Below are 22,581 nucleotides of genomic sequence, written 5' to 3' on the forward strand. Positions count from 1 at the left end.
AAATTTACCTGATAATAATTATGTTAAAATTTTGGACAGAGATTTATTAGAGCCTAATTATAGTGTTTTTTTCTTTTTCTTTTCTAATTATAGTTTTTAACCTTTTCTTCTTCATCCACCTTTCTGGTTACCCTTAAAGCAACAATAAACAAGTCCACATGCAGCACTTTTAATAGTGTGCTGCTGATAAAGAATTTCTGAATTTTATAACAGTTTCCTACATTTCTGTAACCACTTTTTGTAGATATTTGGAATTTTATTTAGAGACCCAGACTTAATGAGTCAGATACTCTTAAAAAACCTGTTCTTTCTAGATATGCCAGATATCCTCAGAAAGTTCATTAATTATTACAGCACCACAAGGAGACCTAACCATTTGATTTTGTTTGTGGTACTGTAGTGAACTGCTGTAGAAAATGCTTTTTCCAAAATGTCCCAATTAACTTCCAATACTTCCCAGTTTTAGAAAAGTTTAATCAAATCTAATCATTTCCTTATCTTCTTCCTGGAACAGTGGGGTCGACTTATTGGAAAGTAGGATTAATATTTTGGGTGGTGAGAGCTTGTATGTAATTGCTCTGAGCTGCCTGAAGATGTGAGCCAAAGCAAACACTCAGAATTTTGTCTACTTTTGCTAAAGCTATGCTTTGAAAAGTGCATTGAGTCAACTTTCAGTTTGTATAAGAAGGAAAGGATATCCATGTATGTTAATGTCTCTTAGAAATGATACAGGAAAATCTGATTAGTTGCCATACCTTTGTCAGGAAATTGACTCGAGAAATTTCTGGTGGCTCAGTGATAAAGAATCCACCTGCCAATGCAGGATATGCAGATTGATCCCTGGGTTGGAAAGAGAAACATAAGTACCATTTATTTGAGATATGATGTCTCATTATGTTAGTAATTCATGTTAGTACATAATAATAAGTGTAATGCCGGAGACCCGGGTTCGATCCCTGGGTCGGGAAGATCCCCTTTAGAAGGAAATGGCAACCCACTCTAGTACTCTTGCCTGGAGAATCCCATGGATGGAGGAGCAGCCTGGTGGGCTACAGTCCATGGGGTCACAAAAAGTTGCAGACGACTGAGCAACCTCACTTTAACCTTCACTTTCAATGCATATTTATACAAGTGTATCTTTAATGAACAAGCTGAGCATTTTAATTTTTCAGTTGTTTGTGAAATAAAGAGATGTTTGCTGATATTCTTAGTATGTGGTCACTTAGTAGTTGGCTTTTAGTTTCATACCTGTTGTGAGTTTTAGTAAATTGGTTTTAAAGAACAATACATTGCTGGACCAGTGTTTTAATGTGCTTGAATTACAGTTACTTTTACTTTCCCTAAATATCTATCTTGGGGAGTTTAAACTCTCTTTGTAGTTACCTCAGCAGTAATCAGTCCATCTCTTCAAGTAGTTTTAATGAGGGACTTAACTTTTTGGTGTTTGGAAACCAGGTGTATTAAGATGTTGGTGAGAATATCTCTTTGGGGGTCCTGATCACTCATGGCTGGAGCATCCACTGGTGATCATGGCTTGAATCGGATATCTTACTCCTGTGGCAGATCGATGACACTCTGTCATGCACTCTGCAGTTTAGCGGCTGACATTGTTCTGTAACGAAAACCTTTCTGCTACAGACTAGGTTGCTGATAGGTAAGGAAGGAGAAACGCAGATGAAAGTGTTTTGAGAGTTCTGCCTACTCTCTATTCTGGCACCTGTTAATATCACTTGAATTATGGTTGGCTAATTTTTCAAGTATGTGTGTATCAGAATGTTTTATTCTAGTTTGGAGTCTGCTTAGAGTTTGTCAGCCTATTCTAAAGGTTAAATGACTTCTTTGTCATTCTCCTTTCCTGTTTACCCAGCAGTAATTAAGTGAATCGTCCAGATTTTGGGTTTTCTTCACTGCCCCACATGCTCCTCACCCTTTCCCCAGTCTTTTCAGCTCTGAGAGGAGTAATAAGAGAATGATGCAGGAAAAAGTAAAAAGAGGTCCATGTACCATTGATACTAATAATGTATGGAAAACAGCAAGAAAACTAACAGGTTTTCATTTTTTCTCTAAGTTGCAGAGTGGATTTGATATCAATGAATGACACTTTGAGCCCTTAATTGCATTGTCTCCTGATGCTCTCTGGGTTCTTGTGGCAGAGACTCACTCTGTTTCCAGACCCTTGGCAGTACATTGCAGCATCTTTGACAGCTGGGTGATGGTCCTAGCTTAATCTTCTAGATGCTTGAGGCATTATTTTATACTTTGTTTCTGGGATATGATCGAGCAGTCATTGCACAAATGGTCTAATGCCATTTATGTGGTTTATATTTTTGCCTCTCACCACATTTCCTAAACTTCAATGTTGAGATGAAGCTCTTAAAATGCTCTTTATACTAATTGTTAGTAGGACAATCCTAATGGTAATATTCTTATACTTAAACTCTATGTGAATTGGATATTCCCATTAAGTATTAAAACCTCCTTTTGTGGAAATTCAGAGATTAGAATTTTTTTTTCTCTAGGTGTTCAAATAATTTTGAAAAACATTTCTGAGTGTTAGTTGTTTTTTTTTTTTTAAAGTTGAGGCAAAGTGCAAGTTAGGAAAAGCGTATCTATCTAATGATAGTAAGTTGGAGAATTGACTTATCGCCTTTAAATTCTCTAATTATATAATGAATGAAACATATATATTATTTAATAAAAGAAGCACAAAATCTTGGCCACAGTTGCTAATTGTCACTAACAGAGCCTTTGGGGTAAGTTCATGTAAAATTCAACTTCCTTGAGTTAAAATGTAGAACCCGAAAACCAGATGTCATACTGATTTAGTTTACAAGTCAGTAAAAGAAAATAATGTAGGATGTGTATGTGCGTGTAAGAGAAAGAGAAATGCAATCACTAAACCACAACTTTGTGCTTTAGGAAGAGATTCTTTGACTTGTAGTAACTGTTTCTTATGTTACAAGTACATGTCTGTTTGACAACAGTGTTGGCTACAAGCTCTTCAGTGAGCTCACCTACCACCCCCTGTGGCCCCAGATGGATAGAACTGTGGTTGACCGAACCCTGATGTATTTTTATAGCTCTCAGGGTAGTGTGGGGTCTAGAACATTTTTATTCCATCAACTGTTTCAACAAACTTGTTCAGTTGTGTCTGACTCCTTGTCACCACATGGCCTGTGGTCCATGGAATTCTCCAGGCCAGAATACTGGAGTGGGTAGCCTTTCCCTTCTCCAGGGGATCTTCCCAACCCAGGGATCGAACCCAGGTCTCCCACATTGCAGGCGGATTCTTTACCAGCTGAGCCACAAGGGAAGCCATATGGCAGAAAGCAAAGAAGAACTAAAGAGCCTCTTGTTGAAAGTGAAGAGTGCCGGGAGCCAGCACGAGGAGTCCCGCCTGTGGCAAAGGTCGTGAGGTTAAGGGGACCGACAGGCAAAGGCGAGTCCGGCCTTAAGGGAGCCTCGCTGGATTTTCTCGAGCATCTACCACCGAAACCAGAGTCTGCCTGCCGTACAGCATTATGCTTTCACCAACTCCTGTGACTTTAACAGGCGGCTGTCCCTCCACCACCTTTTTCTGGAAAAAGTTAATTTAGAGCTTTTAGATAATAGGACTCCTGGGCATAATAAGAGTGTTTCAATCTAAAACCCCGTCTGATAGCTTTCTAGCCTGCCTACAGGACTCTTACAGCTGAGCATGTGATTGTTTGACAGTGAGAGGCATAGGAAGCTCAAAACATCTCAGAATGTAGGGGCTTCCGAGGAGTCAAAATCAATAGAGTAGGGCTGATTAAGGGTTTCATTTGTTGAGCCAGTACTTGCTGCCAAATTTTCATATCTTTTATTTGTTGATATAGTTGGTATATAGGAAAAAAAAAAAACAAACAAGTAGCAACATAGATCTTTGAGGTAAGTACCTTCTTTGTTATAACCCACTGCACCATTGTTCTATAGGGATGTAACTTTAGTGCTTTGAGGGTGATGCAGATTAAAGAAAAACACTTCAGGGGAAATGAGATTAACATTCATTTAGAAAGAGAGCCATAAAGTGTTAACAGGCCTCTTGGCTAGAAGATAATGTAAGTCACCTGAGACCTTTTGTACACAAAAAGATAAACAAAGGGTCAGGACTGCTGCCCCCGCATTACTCTGTATGTTCCATTATGTAAAACTTAGGGTATATAAACACCTTTTAAAAATAAAGTTATGGGGTTTTTGCACAAGCTTGGCCTCCCCCACGGAGAAGGCAATGGCACCCTACTCCAGCACACTTGCCTGGAAAATCCCATAGATGGAGGAGCCTGGTGGGCCGCAGTGCATGGGGTCACTAAGAGTCGGACACGACTGAGCGACTTCTTTCACTTTTCACTTTCATGCACTGGAGAAGGAAATGGCAACCCACTCCAGTGTTCTTGCCTGGAGAACCCCAGGGACGGGGGAGCCTTATGGGCTGCCGTCTATGATGTCGCACAGAGTCGGGCATGACTGAAGCAACTTAGCAGCAGCAGCAGGCCTCCCCTGTGTCGACTCTCTGTCTCTCTCTTTCTCCCTCTCCCCTCCTCTCCTTTTCAGGCTGATCCCTTGAAACGTGGAGGCTTTCCGTGTCTACTTATTTACCCAGGCTTATTCAAGAGGCGCCTGTGGCCTAACGTAGATGGTGCAAGTTTCTTGTCTTGATACTTTATTAGCTTTCTGTGTAAACCAAGGAATATCAGCCTCCTTTCTCCACTAATTTTCTTACTACACTCCTTTCTCCACTAATTTTCTTACTACACTATTCTTTCCTAATCTCTCTTTATATTTCTAAATAAATAAGTTTTTCCTCGCCGACTCCGTCCCCGCTTCGAATTCCCCTGGATCCACCAGGACTGGACCCTGACAAAAGAGAAGAGTGAAAAAGTTAGCTTAAAACTCAACATTCAGAAAACTAAGATCATGGCATCTGGTCCCATCACTTCATAGCAAATAGATAGGGAAACACTGGAAACAGTAAGAGACTTTATTTGGGAGGCTCCAAAATCACTGCAGATGGTGACTGCAGCCATGAAATTAAAAGACACTTGCTCCTTGGAAGAAAAGCTATGACCAACCTAGACAGCATATTAAAAAGCAGAGACATTACTTTGCCAACAAAGGTCTGTCTAGTCAAAGCTATGGTTTTTCCAGTAGTCATGGATGGATGTGAGAGTCAGACTATAAAGAAAGCTGAGGGCTGAAGAATTGATGCTTTTGAACTGTGGTGTTGGAGAAGACTCTTGAGAGTCTCTTGGACTGCAAGGAGATCCAGCCAGTCCATCCTAAAGAAAATCTGCCAGTCCTAAATATTCATTGGAAGGACTGATGCTGAAGCTGAAACTCTAGTACTTTGGCCACCTGATGAAAAGAACTGATTCATTGGAAAAGATCCTAATGATGGGAAAGATTGAGGGCAGGAGGAGAAGGGGATGACAGAGGATGAGATGGTTGGATAGCATCACCGACTCAATGGACATGAGTTTGAGTAAGCCCTGGGAGTTGGTGATGGACAGAGTAGGCCTGGCGTGCTGCAGTCCATGGGGTCACAAAGAATCAGACAACAACTGAGCAACTGAACGGAACTGATTTCAACAAAATAATGAATCTGCCTGTTTGCCTCTCCTCACATTTGTGTTTGTTTCTAGAAGATTACTGTGGAGAAAAACTTATGAGACAAAATAACATTGTTATAGTTTAGCAGAAATTATGCTTTAGCCAGAGCTGCTTTAACAGTATCCTCCTGTAGGCACGAACCTTCCCTGGGGTAGACCAGATAGATACACAGGAGGCAGTTGCTGGTAGCCGACTGTCTTCTCTTTTTGTCTGTTTCTCTTCCACCTCCACTTCTTACTGTTTTTTCTTCCCAGGTCTTAGCTTTCCTATTAACTGTTTGATAGCTTAACTGTGATTATATTAGATACCCCAGACTAATAACCCTTCACTCAATTCTCCCTCCTCCCCCATCCCCTCAGCAAACAAATGCTGCATTGCTAGCAGGAATAACTTTTCAATAATTAAGTTCTTGGTTCACTCTTTCAAGAGAAAATATTAGAAATAATTATTTATCAGGTAATTTTGGAATGCTTCTTTGAGTGATCAGCTTATTGTCACAATTTTGTCTTAATTATAGGTGAAGTAAAAATGAACTATTTGGGCAAACCATACGTAGCTATGGTTACAACATACCAAATGGCAGTTCTTCTTGCCTTCAACAACAGTGAAACCGTCAGCTATAAAGAGCTTCAAGACAGCACTCAGATGAATGAAAAAGAACTGACGAAAACAATCAAATCATTACTCGATGTGAAAATGATTAACCATGATTCAGAAAAGGTATGGGGTAATACTTTAAGAAATTTAAGTATTATAAACAGTAAAGCTTCATGGGACCTTTGCAGTTTTAAAAGTAAGGTTATATTCGTTAATGCCCTTTGTACTTTGCAGCGCTCTTTCAGTGTTGCAGAGAAGGCTCCATCAGTTGGTACTCATGTGCCCTTTGTAGATCAGTTTTATTTGAAAATTATTTAAGAGGTAACATCAGAAGGATTCTTTTTTTTTTTTTTTTCAGTCTCAGTTTCTTTATTATGAAACTGTAAACACAAGGAACAAAAGATAGACCAAAGCAAAGTGGACATCAAAACGAGAAACTTTGTACTTCAAAAAATAAGAAAATAAAAGAACCTAGACAATGTGTGAGAACTTTTCATAATCCTGTAGCTAGAAACGGAGTTATATTCAGAATATATAAAATCTTTTATAATTCAGTAAGAAAAATAGTAATAATTCAGTTTAAAATGGACAGAAAATCTGAAAAGACATTTCTTCAAAAAAAGACCACCACTAGTACTCAGGGAAATGCCAATCCAAACCACATGAGATCACTTCACTCTCACTGGGATGGCTACAAAAAGAAAAACAGAAAAGGACTGATAAAAACTTGGTTAAGTTGGAAACTTCATACACTACTCAGGAGTGTAAAACAGTATAGCTGCTTTGGAAAACAGAATGGGAGTACATCAAAATGTTATCATATTGCCTAGAGTTCTCTTCTTGGTTATATACTAAAGAAAATTGAAAACTGCTCAGACAAAACTTGATTATTCATAGGAACATTATTTATAATAGATAAGATGGTAGCAATCCAAATGTCCAATGGCTTGTGAATGGATAAACAAATGGTATATCCATATAACAGAATATTCTTCAGCCAAAAAGTGAAGTTACACTATCCCATGATTGTGTCTTATGTATTATGCATGATATATCTACAACATGGATGAACCTTAAAACGTTATTTTAAGTGAAAAAAGCCAATCATAAAAACCATATATGATATGATTCCATTTATAGAAATGTCCAGAATGGGCAAGTCTATATAGACAGAAAAGTTAATTAGCTGTTGCCTAGATATCTATGGGTATCTTGTTTCTTTTTAGGGTGAGGACAATATTCTAAAATTGACTGTGGTAACAGTTATACAGCTTGTATACACCAAAAAGCCACTGAATTTTATACTGTTAATAGATTGTGTGAACTGTATTTCAAAATATCTTATAATAGTTAATAGCATTTTAAAATATACTCAAAAGTAAATACAGGTTACAGGTATGTATAACATATATACACTTAGAAGGGACAGTAATATGATTATGATTTTTATTAATTCTCATGCAGTAAAGTCAAAGAAACAAAGCCGTTCATTTACATAGAATTCTTATTAACAAAAAGATAAGGCAAAAACTCAAGTATGCAGCAATGTCATCTTAGCTCATTAAAAGCTCAGGATGAGTCTTCAGAACATGTCAGTTCTCCCAGGTTAATCCCTCAAGATAAGAAGTACGTTATATTTCCATGAATACTACCCGCAAGTAATCAGAGCAGAAAATGTGTTGAAATCATAAACTAAGATGTTTATATAACTGATTATATAAGAAGATGCACAAGATGGCAACTACAAAGAGGACAAGGTCAGTAACTTGGTAACGTGAGGGAAAGAAAGTGAAGTTGCTCAATCGTGTCCGACTCTTTGCAACTCCATGGACTGTGTAGCCCACCAGGCTCCTCTGTCCATGGCATTCTCCAGGCAAGAATACTGGAGTGGAGAAGGATTCTTTTTAATTGAGGTTTTAAAACTAGTCTGTCATAAATTTTTCGGGGCTCTTCTGTGTGTTTAGTTAATGTTTAATCACATGGTTCTATGATAGGAAATCACAGCTTATTGATGTCTATTCCCTGCGAATTTACAACGTGTAGCTCCCATCATAGATGCTGTCACTCTCACATTTAATTTAGAGTCCTAAACTCTAGGATTCAGCTCAACCCCATATAGTTTTAGTGTCTGTCACAGGACTAGCAAGCTGATAGTACATTCCTTTTTTCCTTTATAACTTTTCCCCCCTAGTAACATGGTTTTGTTTTCATAGTATCTCATAGATATTTGAATAGTTAAAAAAGCAACAGATGTGGATTCAATCTTCTGTTTCAGATTATTGTGCCTGTAAGAAAAACTTCTTGCAAATGATGCTGTGTTTTTATTTTACTTCATGGCCTACACCAGTTCCTCTTGCTAAAGATGACTTTTGTGGCCTCTGAATGGCATGCATGCTGTAATTCAAATCAAGCTTTTCTTAATTTTGAGAAATGATTAATTTTTCTGACTTTAGAAACTTAGCAGAATATTGAATTCTTAATATTAAAGTTTTAATTAATTATGAGTAAAAGCTTTTAAGCTTAAAGTTTAAGTTTAAATTTTTAAGCTTAATTAAAATGCTTAAAAAGGTAAATATTTTTCTAAATATATATTTTTGCTGCTCAGTAATGTACAAAATAAATATTGATATGTTGTGTGCACATTAAATGTGAAATACAAAGCTGTCATTTCTTTAATAGACTTTCTATGGTTATTACTGAGGAAGTGCCATCTGCCAAGTGCTGCATGGTCCTGCTGGTGGAGAAATTCCAGTGCATGACAAAAGTGGCTTTCTTAAGCTCAATAGAGCTTAAGAGCTAAGGATTGGCTTAACAACTTCCACTTGAGAAAAGACCACTGGCTTCTGGCAGAGTGGATAAAATGTGCATTAAGGGGCAATGTCAGAGTTGCACTAGGTGGTAGGGAAGTGAGCTTGTGTGCCATTGAAACCAGCTGGCTTCTATCGTTAGATTATTTTTAATTGGTATTTTGTTATTGTAATAGCATTCAAAAAAATTTGGTTATTCGGTTTTTCAAAATGTAATGGAAAAATTATGAGCCTTGGTATTTAATAAAAATTCAAATGTTAAAATTCTGCTAAACAGTTGGGCCAGAAAAAGTTTTGCTGAATCTAAGCTGATTAAAATTCTATTAAGTGTAAAATTAGGAAAGAATTGTTTTCTCCTTCATGGTTTGACAAAAGACAGTTATTTTCTCTTAAATAATATTTATAATGTAAGAGATTATGAGAGTTCAGTGTTTTTTGCTTGGTCATTATTTAACTTCATGGCATGTTATTTGTAGCAATTGTTATTTGATGATTTTATTTTTATAAATGTAAATGAATTATTTTTAATTATAGGAAGACATCGATGCAGAATCTTCATTTTCATTAAATATGAACTTTAGCAGTAAAAGAACAAAATTTAAAATTACTACATCAATGCAGAAAGACACACCACAGGTAAGTGCTTTCTGATGTCATTTCTTTTGGAAATATTTAAGCATTGGACTTTACAAGCAGTAACATTGAGACCAGTGCAGAATTTTGCACATCAAAATTATGATACATCTTCTCTGGTTTATTCTTTCCATTGACTGGCCTCACAAACAGTATTTTAGATTTTAAAAAGAGTAATATAATCTTAGGGAAAAGGTGTCATAGTTTAGTCGCATTTGCCCTTTTGTTTTTTCTCCCAGTTTTATTGAGATATAATTGCCATACATCACAGTATAAGTTTAAGCTGTACAGCATAATGACTTGATTTACGTACTGTGAGATGATGATCACAGTTGGTTTAGTGAATATTGATTATCTCATATAGAGACAAAATTAAAGAAGTAGGAAAAAAACTTCCTTGTGATGAGAACTCAGGATTTACTCTTAACCACTTTTGTATATAACACATAGCAGCATTAATTATATTTATCATGTTGTACATTACATCTCTAATACTCATTTTATAATTGGGAGTCTATACCTTCTAACCATATTCTGTCATAGGAACCTGGAATGTCAGGTCCATGAATCAAGGCAAATTGGAAGTGGTCAAACAGGAGATTGCAAGAGTGAATGTCAACATTCTAGGAATCAGCGAACTAAAATGGACTGGAATGGGTGAATTTAACTCAGATGACCATTATATCTACTACTGCAAGCAGGAATTCCTCAGAAGAAACGGAGTAGGCATCATGGTCAACAAAAGAGTCCGAAACGCAGTACTTGGATGCAGTCTCAAAAACAACAGAATGATCTCTGTTCGTTTCCAAGGCAAACCGTTCAGTATCACAGTAATCCAAGTCTATGCCCCAACCAGTAACGCTGAAGAACCTGAAGTTGAATGGTTCTATGAAGACCTACAAGACCTTTTAGAACTAACACCCGAAAAAGATGTCCTTTTCATTATAGGGGATTGGAATGCAAAAGTAGAAGTCAAGAAACACCTGGAGTAACAGGCAAATTTGGCCTTGGAGTACGGAATGAAGCAGGGCGAAGGCTAATAGAGTTTTGCCAAGAAAATGCACTGGTCATAGCAAACACCCTCTTCCAACAACACAAGAGAAGACTCTACACATGGACATCACCAGATGGTCAACACTGAAATCAGATTGATTATATTCTTTGTAGCCAAAGATGGAGAGCTCTATAGAGTCAACAAAAACAAGACCAGGAACTGACTGTGGCTCAGATCATGAACTCCTTATTGCCAAATTCAGACTTAAGTTGAAGAAAGTAGGGAAAATCACTAGACCATTCAGGTATGACCTAAATCAAATCCCTTATGATTATACAGTAGAAGTGAGAAATAGATTTAAGGGACTAGATCTGATAGACAGAGTGCCTGATGAACTATGGATGGAGGTTTGTGACATTGTACAGGAGACAGGGATCAAGACCATCCCCATGGAAAAGAAATGCCAACAAGCAAAATGGCTGTCTGAGGAGGCCTTACAAATAGCTGTGAAAAGAAGAAAAGTGAAAAGCAAAGGAGAAAAGGAAACATACAAGCATCTGAATGCAGAGTTCCAAAGAATAGCAAGAAGAGATAAGAAAGCCTTCTTCGGTAATCAGTGCAAAGAAATAGAGGAAAACAACAGAATGGGAAAGAGTAGAGATCAATTCAAGAAAATTAGAGACACCAAGGGAACATTTCATGAAAAGATGGGCTCGATAAAGGACAGAAATGGTATGGACCTAACAGAAGCAGAAGATATTAAGAGGTGGCAAGAATACACAGAAGAACTATACAAAAAGGATCTTCATGACCAAGATAATCACAATGGTGTGATCACTCACCTACAGCCAGACATCCTGGAATGTGAAGTCAAGTGGGCCTTAGAAAGCATCACTACGAACAAAGCTAGTGGAGGTGATGGAATTCCAGTTGAGCTATTTCAAATCCTGAAAGATGATGCTGTGAAAGTGCTGCACTCAATATGCCAGCAAATTTGGAAAACTCAGCAGTGGCCACAAGACTGGGAAAGGTCAGTTTTCATTCCAATGCCAAAGAATGCTCAAACTACCACACAATTGCACTCATCTCACACACTAGTAAAGTAATGCTCAAAATTCTCCAAGCCAGGCTTCAGCAATATGTGAACCGTGAACTTCCAGATGTTCAAGCTGGTTTTAGAAAAGGCAGAGGAACCAGAGATCAAATTGCCAACATCCGCTGAATCAACAAAAAAGCAAGAGAGTTCCAGAAAAACATCTATTTCTGCTTTATTGACTATGCCAAAGCCTTTGACTGTGTGGATCACAATAAACTGTGGAAAATTCTGAAAGAGATGGGAATACAGACCACCTGACCTGCCTCTTGAGAAACCTATATGCAGGTCAGGAAGCAACAGTTAGAACTGGACATGGAACAACAGACTGGTTCCAAATAGGAAAAGGAGTACATCAAGGCTGTATATTGTCACCCTGCTTATTTAACTTCTATGCGGAGTACATCATGAGAAACGCTGTGCTGGAAGAAGCACAAACTGGAATCAAGATTGCAGGGAGAAATATCAGTAACCTCAGATATGCAGATGACACCACCCTTATGGTAGAAAGCGAAGAGGAACTAAAAAGCCTCTTGATGAAAATGAAAGAGGAGAGTGAACAAGTTGACTTAAAGCTTAACATCCAGAAAACGAAGATCATGGCATCTGGTCCCATCACTTCATGGGAAATAGATGGGGAAACAGTGGAAACAGTGTCAGACTTTATTTTGGGGAGCTCCAAAATCACTGCAGATGGTGATTGCAGCCATGAAATGAAAAGACGCTTGCTCCTTGGAAGAAAAGTTATGACCAACCTAGAGGGCATATTCAAAAACAGAGACATTACTTTGCCAACAAAGGTCCATCTAGTCAAGGCTATGGTTTTCCCAGTGGTCATGTATGGATGTGAGAGTTGGACTGTGAAGAAGGCTGAGTGCCGAAGAATTGATGCTTTTGAACTGTGGTGTTGGAGAAGACTCTTGAGAGTCCCTTGGACTGCAAGGAGATCCAACCAGCCCATTCTGAAGGCAATCAGCCCTGGGATTTCTTTGGAAGGAATGATGCTGAAGCTGAAATTCCAGTACTTTGGCTACCTCATGCGAAGAATTGACCCACTGGAAAAGACTCTGATGCTGGGAGGGATTGGGGGCAGGAGGAGAAGGGGACGACAGAGGATGAGATGGCTGGATGGCATCACTGACTGGATGGATGTGAGTCTGAGTAAACTCTGGGAGTTGGTGATGGACAGGGAGGCCTGGCGTGCTGCGATTCATGGGGTCCCAAAGAGTTGGACATGACTGAATGACTGAACTCAGCTGATATCTTCTAACTGCCTTCATCCAATTTTCCTCCCTCCCCTACCAACCCCTGCCTCTGGTAACACCAAATGTGGTCTCTTTTTCTATGAGTGTGTTTGTTTTTGAAGTATAATTGATGCTATGTTAGTTCATATTACAGGAACATAGTGATTTATTTCTGTACATTTCAAAATGATCATCATGAGAAGCATAGTTACAATATATCACCATATAAAGATACCACACAAATTTCCCCACACTGCACATTTCATACCCAAGACTCATTTATTTTGCTGCTGGAAGTTTATACCTCTTCATCTCCCTCACTGATTTTTCTCTTTCCCCCATCCCCCTTCCAACCACTTGTTGATTCTTTGTATCTATAACTCCGTTTTGCTATGTTTGCTCTTTTTTTTTTTTTTTTTAGATTTTCCATATACATGAAACCATGGAGACATGTCTTTCTCTGACTTATTTCACTCAGCAGAATACTCTCTAGGTCCATCTGTGTTGTCACAAATGGCAAGATTTTATTGATTCTTTTTTTATGAGTAATATACCTTTGTGTGTGTGAGTGTGTGTGTGTGTGTGTGTGTGCACACCACATCTTTTTTATCCATTCTTCTATTGATGGGCACTTAGATTGCTTCCATATCTTTGCTGTTGTAAGTATTGCTGCAATGAACATAGTCATATTTGCTTTCAAGTTTTGTTAAAATGTATGGATTTGTTTTGTATTCTTTTCAAAAATTTCTGCCTTAAAGAATAATGCAGTCTCATGTTTTTCATTCACCAAATAAGGGAAAGTTTTGCAACACATTTCTTTCAAAGAAAAACCGTTGAAAATGCCTTCAGACTTCCCTGTGCAAATGAACTGCATGGAGATCATGTTAAAACTCAAACTGATGAGCTCATAGGTCTGGAGTAGAGTCCGACCTGGGATGAGCCAGTGTGCACCGTGAACATCCGCTGTTGACGTGGTGGTTCTTCTCGGGCAGCCTGTTCATATCACTGAGGATTTCCTTATTGCTTCCCATGTGCCACCCTGACCTTGGGCTTGAGGCAGGTTGTGAATGTATCAGATATGTCAGGCTCCTCTGGGAACTTAACTCCCCCCCAAGGTCAAATGTTAATCAGTTGCTATTCAGTTTGACCCCTAAAATGGTCAAGATCTCATGCCTGTAGGCAATGGTGATAACATGTGCTTCTATCTGTTAGCTGCTGTGAAGTCCCTGTTAATGTGGCACTGCCTGCTTCTGTGCCTTCCTGCCACTGTCTTCCCTTGAGCTCCACGGAGAGAGGCCCAGCCTTCCTGGCTTCTCTGCTTGAGTCAAATGGAGCCCTTCCCAGCTCTTGCCCTTGAAGCCTGATCCAGTATCCACTTGGAGCCAGTTGCTAAAGTCTGCAAGCTTTGTGGTATAAGTCTTTACTCACTCATAGGTCCGTGATCTTGAGACTTATTACTCTGTGTCACTTAAGTTCTACTTTCTTGACTATTTACACTGAGTACAATGTACAGTAGTGTTCATTTTTTAAAAAATAGCCTCCCCACTTTAACTTGAGAAATTATATATAACTCATAGATATTTTGGTAATGGTTATGTTATATTGGGCACATAGTCATATAGTTTGATTCTCAGTATTGATTGGAGATTTATTTAAACTCACAAATAAAAGGAGTTAAAAACAAGTGCAGTGACTGAGGGTCTCCTTTGCTTTTCATGGGCTTCCTAAAACAGGAAATGGAGCAGACGAGAAGTGCTGTAGACGAAGACCGGAAAATGTACCTCCAGGCTGCTATAGTTCGTATCATGAAAGCGAGAAAAGTACTGCGGCATAACGCCCTTATTCAAGAGGTAAAAGGGGAAAGCCCTGAAGACTTCTTGGCAGAGAGTATGAGAATTAGGCATGTTTCTTTGTGAAGATGATACAGAAACCTGTGACTCCTGCATAGCATAAAGAAATGCTTTTTGTTTCTGAAAGAGAACAGCGCTCATAAATCCAGTATTAAATTCACTTTTAGATTTAGAGGTCTGAGCCTTGTGTCCAGTTATTGAAGGAGGTCGCCGGCATCCACCACTCACTCGTGCCTTGAATTCACACGTGTCTCCCGTTTGGTGGAGTACTGTGCTGGTCGCCGTGGGGTGCACACCAGCTCAGGACATGGCTTCTGCCCTTTGGGAGTTCAGTGTCATAAGGAAGAAATGCATTACTGAAGTAATGTGTCAGTAAATATAAAATTACACTAATGTGCAACAGAGAAAAGGGATATGGTTCAATGAGAGTGTACACAGGTCTTGACTCAGGGGGTGTTAGGGAAAGCTTTCTTGAGCAGGTATTCCTTCAGCTAAGAGCCAGAAGTTGTTTAGGGATTAAATGGAAGCTCGAGGGCGTGTATGAATAGTTAATTAGTTTGCGATTTGATTTAGTATGTTATTAGGTTTGGCTGTATCTGTGCCCTTCACCATTTAAATTCCTTCACCTCAACGTTAAGACTATTCCACATAGTTTGCATGAAAAGGTATTTTTGTGCATTGCAGCAGAGTTGAACGAAGTGCTCCTGGCGAGAAGAGCATTTTTACCATCCACCTCTCTCCCACAGGTGATTAGCCAGTCAAGAGCTCGGTTTAACCCTAGTATCAGCATGATTAAGAAGTGTATTGAAGTCCTGATAGACAAACAGTACATCGAACGCAGCCAGGCGTCCGCGGATGAGTACAGCTACGTCGCGTGAGGCGGCGCTCCTCCAGCGTCGGTGTGAGAAGGTCGTTGCCGTCAGCATCCGGTGTGTGCCCGTGGGAGAAGGCAGGCCTGTGCCTCCATAATTTGGTCATTTGGCAGACCCTGTTTCTCTGCTGTTTACAACATCACCAGTGCCACGTCATGAGCGTCAGAGAAGATGCCTAGAGATATTTCAAGCTCATGTCATTATGACATTTCTTAAAACTTTATTAAAAAAAGGATGAGTGAAGTATTGCTGAAATGTGGAAATCTGGCTGGGTACCATGCTTTTTCTCCCCTTCACGTTTGCAGTTGATGTGGTTTTTTTTTTTTTTTTTTTTTTAATGTATCTTAAAGGACATAAGATTAAAAAAAAAACCTAAATATTGTAATATGACAGATAACCTAATAATTGTATCTACATTAAAATGACAAACATGATATTGCTGCTTGTCAAATAAAAAAATAAAGAAATAGAATGCCTTTTTTATGTGGATGGAGTATCACAATACAATGATCAGAAATGTCCGTGAGTCCTTGTGTTCCTGTTTAAATCCTATGTGAAAACGTCTCAGTTATTGTTTCTGAATGCCTTTAGCATAAAGGATGCGTTCAGCATAAGTGATGCTTTCTTTTAATGGATTAGAACTACAGTGGATGTGGGCCTTGTGAGGAGTGAGGCTGTGGTTCTGTCTCGAGTTTCTGGTGGTGTCCTGCTGCAGCACAGAACTGTGAGCGAGGGGATTGCGGTGACCTTGTGTCTGGCTTAGAAAGAGCCGCCATTCCCACCCAGGCTGTGTTACTTCTCTCCACAGTGCATCAGTTCTAATGTCTGACTCCCATCTGTTCCTTCCCTCCCGCCTTCCTCGGGGTCGTAGGTCATCCTGCGGTCCCGGTGTCTGCCTGTGCGTTCCCCTCGTACCCCTGCCTGCCTGTTACTCCCACCTCCTATCAGTTTGACACTAGATTCGCTCCTACGTCACAGATACTCTTAGCAATGCATAACCTAAATACTTTATTTTTCTGTATAGTGCATTACACCAGGTGCCGCTTTTATTGACATGAAAGTTCATTATTTTGTTTATGTGTATCAACAGCAGTATTAGGATACTCTGGTTTATTTCCGTATTTATTATCTACCCTTCCTCCACCACTACACACACTTTTTTTTTTAAAGCATATCCTTCGTGGATCATTTCATTTGCAATACTTCAGTCACAGAAAAGGCCTGTAGAAAAACAAACCGCAGTTACTTTACTACACTTAACAAATAATAATTACTTAATATCATCTCATATATGGCTTGTATTCCAGTTTCGCTTATTGTTGCCAAAGTGGCTTTTTCAGTTGTTTTGTTTGATGGTAGTATTTCTAACTTATGTCTCTTTAAGTGTTTTTAAAAAAAAATCTGAGCTTTTAGTGACTCCTACTGTATTTCTCATTTTCCCTTTTATCCCCTAGAGAGGATATAAGGGCAAATCATACAATATTGTACAATATTGTACATCCACTGGATGTACATCACTGTACATCCACTTTGTTTTCATAACTTGATAAAGTTTTCCAAATTGATTCCTTTTTTCTTAAATACTTATAAGTCTTATCCTGCTATCTAATTGTCAAGAAAATATATTGAAAAATGGAGAAAATACTTGAGCCGAGGTTGACAGAAATGACTGACAGGAGTTTCTGTCCCATCTTTTTTGCGTTTGACCTGAAAGGAGACATATTGAAGGCACAGTTGTCATCCGCGAGGAGGAGCCAGGTGCCCTTAACAAAGGCACCTTCCGGGAGGATGGATTTAGTGCGCCCTCCGTTGAGCAGCAAGGAGCTGGGGAAGAGCTGAGGCTGCGGGGTCGGGTGGGGTCAGGCAGGCGACGTCGTGGCACCAACCAAACCTTGGCACTCGTGCTTGGTGCCCAGAACCATGGGCAGGAAGGGTCCGAACGACAGAAGGGCAAAACGAGGGGCGACAGGAAAGGCTGTCAGTGCTTTGCCTCAGAAAACAAAAAGAATGTGACGAACAGTCTTGAGAAGTTGAAAAATCACGCACGCGGGGGTGGTTAACGTGAGTCAGAGATCTGGCTTACAGCCACGATAGCTCGTGTGCACTTTGTCTTTTCCGTTCGAACCCAGATGTTTTCATTGCTGCCGTAGGTGCAGGTTTATCCTAGAGTTTGGTCCAGTATTGTATGACAGTCGCTCTGATCCGAACAATGGGATAGACATTCTGGAGTTTGTGTTTTACCTTATAAACTTACGGTTTTAATAGGATTTTATAACCTGTAATTGCCACAATGCTATAACATTTCCGTTAATTTTTTTTTTTTTATCTTTATTGAATGCAGACTGTGGCTGCTGCTTCTATATGTTATTTGTTTGCAATCTTCAGGTAATCCTGAAAAATAAGCAGCATTCCTTTCTTTTCATAGATGAGGAAACTATAGAGTGCTTTCCAGGAGTCGTTGCCAGAAACTGCATAACCTGAACTTAAAACCAAGGCAAAACTGTGGACCTAATATAGTGTATCCTGTGAATCAGATAGAAATAACTCCATTTTATATGTGAAGAATGATCATTTCCCCTAACTTTTCATAATAAAAGTTTGTGTCCAGTTAATTTGTGAGTAATAAACACTTCCTTTTTTAGTTTCTTAAGATACTTATTTAAGCTGTAAAATACATGGTTAAGTGAGTTGGCTCAAAACCTCCTCCATCTACAGGTGGACAGAATCCTGAACAAAAGCAGTTTTAACAGTCAGGCAGAGGGACGGGGTTCTCTGAGGCAGGCCATTGTGTATGATTATAACAAAAGCAATGGAAAACAAGTCAAAGAAACTGTTCCAACGTGAAGTCAGATGTCAGATTTGGCTGTACACGGCAGAGAAAGGATATGGGCTTTTAAAACAGTAGTTGTAAGGGCAGCTGTATGTGGGCCGTAGCTAAGTGGGTGGGAATGAATATGGAAAGTCTCACTGGTTGAGGGTTGATGTGTTCCTGGGGCATATCTAAGGCCAAATCAGTAAAATCCTCATGTGAGACAGAAGCCCCATTGGTTGGAGTTCATTAAAGGCGGGCTTCCTTTTGGTTGGCAGGAATGGTTTTCACATTTGGTGACTGTGCTGCCTGGGAAAATGTAAGGTTTACCCCCGTGGCCTCCCTCTAGGGCTCAGGCAAGCTCCGCCCCCCTACTCCTTTGTCGCCAAACAGCCATGCCTTGGGGCCAGGTATTGTGTGGGTACCATGACTCTGACCATCAGCAGCCAAAGTATGATCTGTGCCCAAGTGGGGCATTTAGACTTGTGTTGGTCAGACGTGAACACAGCATTCCAAGTGCTGATGAAGGGGCCTCCTGGGCTCTTGCAGGAGGTCGGGTAGGAGAAGTTAAAGGCAGAAAATGAAGGTGGGAGAGCGCGGGGTAGGCAGCAGCGGCCAGAACACTTGCTGAGCCTGAGGGGCTGGTGTTTACAGTTTACGTGGGCAAGTTGTAGTTGTATCGGAAAGAAATGGGTGATGATGTCTTTTAAAACATAGGTGGTGAGTGCATGAATATTTCCTTTGCTGATGCTGTATAGTGTGCATGTTTATGTTATTTCTTTGGTGTTTATGAACTGTTTCAGAGTATTTGCGATTTCGGTGAAAATGGAGACACTGTGTTTGTGTAGAACGGACTCTGGAGGGAGGGCGGGAGACGTCCACGCAGGACGCAGGAGGCCTAGGTGGTAGTGGGCAGTTAGGAGAGGGCCAGTGGCGCCCTCCAGTGGGGGCAGTGGGTAAAGCGACACCACTTGCCAGTAAGGGCAGAGGTGAGTCAAAGAGGACCCAAGACTCTTGGCTGTCACAGAAAATACTATCCAGCGAGATGGGGCACCTGGACAGAGACAGAGGTGGAGAAGGAGCGGGGTGAGCCTGGCTCCAGATACCTGTGATGTGTGTGTGAGATGACCCAGTGGAGCTGACAGTGGGTCCCAGGGGCCTGATACTCCTGATGTAGATGCTCTGATCCTGAATCTCAGAAGCCAATCATAGAGGCTTCTGAATCCATCCTCATTCCCCTGACTCTTCAGCCCTTGAATGAATGTCCCAGATAACTGTGACTATGAGTAGTGGGTATTTACTACCACATGAGTACAGTACCTAACATCTTACATCAGAAAACTAAGAACCAGCAAGAATGAGAGTATTTGATCATTTGTACATGCCTTGAGAGTCCCTTGGACTGCAAGGAGATCCAACCAGTCCATCCTAAAGGAAATCAACCCTGAATATTTACTGGAAGGACTGATGCTGAAGCTGAGGCTCCAATACTTTGGCCACCTGATGTGAAGAGAGCCGACTCATAGGAAAAGACCCTGATGCTGGGAAAGACTGAAGGCAGGAGGAGAAGGGGACGACAGAGGATGAGATGGTTGGATGGCATCATTGACTCAGTGGACATGAGTTTGAGCAAACTCTGGGAGATAGTGACAAACAGGGAAGCCTGGTGCGCTGCAGTCCATAGGGTTGCAAAGAGTCAGATATGACTGATCGACTGAACACATGTTCTACGGTCTGTCTTCCTAGAACCTCAGAGAGTGGTCCTTGTCACCCTACTTGGAGGCAAGGACATGTTTGTAGAAGTAGAGGAATTGAGCCGTAAGTCACTCCGTTATACGATTATTTCTTCTGTTCACAATCTTTGTTAGCGTTAAGCAGTAACCTTGACGGAGGAACATATCAGTGTTTTTCATTCTCCTGACAACATTAATGGTACCATTTTTCAGCAAAAGAAAGAAACATTTGAGAACTAGCTTGTGGAAAAGAACTCAAGGCAGGCAGGGTTTGTTCAGTTTTTGATTCTTTATTATTTTCTTTTTCTCCAGTGCTTCCTATTTATAGTTCCAGTAATTGAAGAATTGCAGCCTGTGTCAGAGGTTCACAGTCCAGGGGAGGGTGGGTAAAGTGAATGGGTTGCTAATTTTATCCCATGTGGTCAGTTCAGTATTTTCCTTAGAAGAACTTTGGGGTCATAGGAAAACGATGGAAATGTTTTGTGATTTTTGTAACCGCCCTATTGAGGTATCACTTGGTTTGTGGGATTGCCCACCTCAGCACTGCGCTGATAGCCTGACCTCAGAGTGGGTGGGCTTTATTAGTTTATCCTTTGGGGAAGAAAGGACAAGCTTGAAAAGCAAAGATCTACTTTTAGCATAAATAAGCTGGTTTAGCATCAACTGTACCTAATTTTGGCCACCTGATGTGAAGAACTGACTCGTTGGAAGAGATCCTGATGCTGGGAAAGATTGAAGGCAGGAGAAGGGGACGACAGAGGATGAGATGGTTGGATGGCATCACTAACTCAATGGACATGAGTTTGAGCAAGCTCCGGGAGCTGGTGATGGACAGGGAGGCCTGGCATGCTGCGGTTCATGGGATTGCAGAGAGTCAGACACGACTGAGCGACTGAACTGAACTATACCTAATGTGGTCCAAGGAGGTCACGCATGCAGCAGAAGTGCCCTGATAAAGAAAAAGTTGAATACTGAATAGGAAAAAAGAAAGGCTGTTTTAGCTGTTTATATACTGCTGAGGTGACTAAATTCAAATCTATGCTGTGCATGGAGGAAACTCTGGAGACACCTTGTTTAGACTGTACATTTTATAATACCCATCTCTCAATGTTGGCAGCCAAGGAAGATACCAGCCCTCCAGCCCCCTGGTGCAAGGGTAAACCGGACGTGCAGTAGGGTAGGAAGGGCCAGGACAGCGGTGGGGTGGGGGGACGTGCAGTCCCTGATTTCACAGTGCTCCTCCACCTGGCTTGCCCCCCAACCCCCAGCACTGCCCCATGAAGCAGGATGAGAGAAAGGTGTCCACAGGCTAACCCACTGCCTCTGCCCTCTTCCCTGCTGGCATCTGCCCAGGTCCAATCGGAGAGAGCCTGTTTGCATTCCCAAGGGGGTGGCACCTCCACGAGGCCAGCCTTGCTCTGGACAAGTCAGTCAGGCTCACTACTGACCCAGTCACATCCCAGCTGGCTCCGTCCGAAAGCTCTGACACCAATTCCTTGTAGCTGCCAATCCCAGAAGCAGCACTCAAGGACCAGGCCGCTAGCTAATGCATCTCTGTCCCTGTCAGATGGTCACTCCCTCCAGGGGTGACTCTCAAGAGGCAAGAATGGGGCCAACCAGGAAGCTCAGGGAACTCGGCGGAGCACTGAGCTGGGATTTCTGAGCGTACACTGGAGGGATGCAAGGTGTGATGTGAATTCAGAGGACTGGGGTCAGTCCTTCTCTGCCTGAAGGACTTGCTTCATTAACGGCTTTGTTTTGCAGTGGGTGGGTGTGTATGTTCATTTTCATCGGACTCATCTGATGCTGTCTTTGGTTGCATACTGGTTGTTGTTGAATCGCTCAGTCGTGTCCGACTCCTTTGTGACCTGGTGGATTGTAGCCCGCCAGGCTCCTCTGTCCATGGGATTCCCCAGGCAAGAATACTGGAGTGGGTTGCTATTTCCTTCTCCAGGGGATCTTCCCCACTTAGGGACTGAACCTGCATCTCCTGCATTGGCAGGCAGATGCTTTGCCACTGAGCCACCAGCGACACCCACGTATTGTTCCTACTTACTGTGCTGTGTTGGATAGTGTCCCCCCAAACTGCATGTCCACCCAGAACCTCTGAATGCGACCTCGTTTGGAAATAGGGTCTTTGCAGTAGTAATCAAGCTAAGTTGAGGTCATGCCAGGTTAGTGTGAGCCCTGATACAATGATGGGGTCCTTATAGAAAGGTCATGCCAGGTTAGTGTGAGCCCTGATACAATGATGGGGTCCTTATAGAAAGGTCATGCCTGGTTAGTGTGAGCCCTGATACAATGATGTGGGTCGTTACAAG

At 41.0% G+C, this 22,581-nt stretch overlaps 1 protein-coding gene across 10 annotated transcripts in view; it reads left to right on the forward strand.

Annotated features, from left to right (window-relative positions):
* Positions 1 to 16,239, forward strand: part of CUL2 (cullin 2) — a 75,241-nt gene extending 59,002 nt beyond the window's left edge. For all 10 annotated transcript variants that reach the window (XM_060396853.1, XM_042230464.2, XM_042230466.2 and 7 more), the window contains 4 exons: positions 6,146 to 6,348; positions 9,567 to 9,668; positions 14,730 to 14,846; positions 15,593 to 16,239. In XM_060396853.1, coding sequence (XP_060252836.1) covers positions 6,146 to 6,348; positions 9,567 to 9,668; positions 14,730 to 14,846; positions 15,593 to 15,724 — 554 coding nt within the window. In that variant the 3' untranslated portion in view covers positions 15,725 to 16,239. The remainder of the gene's footprint in view (positions 1 to 6,145; positions 6,349 to 9,566; positions 9,669 to 14,729; positions 14,847 to 15,592) is intronic.
* The last annotated feature ends 6,342 nt before the right edge of the window (positions 16,240 to 22,581 follow it).

The sequence above is a fragment of the Ovis aries genome, chromosome 13 (genome assembly GCF_016772045.2).
Source record: "Ovis aries strain OAR_USU_Benz2616 breed Rambouillet chromosome 13, ARS-UI_Ramb_v3.0, whole genome shotgun sequence".
Taxonomy (NCBI): Eukaryota; Metazoa; Chordata; class Mammalia; order Artiodactyla; family Bovidae; genus Ovis; species Ovis aries.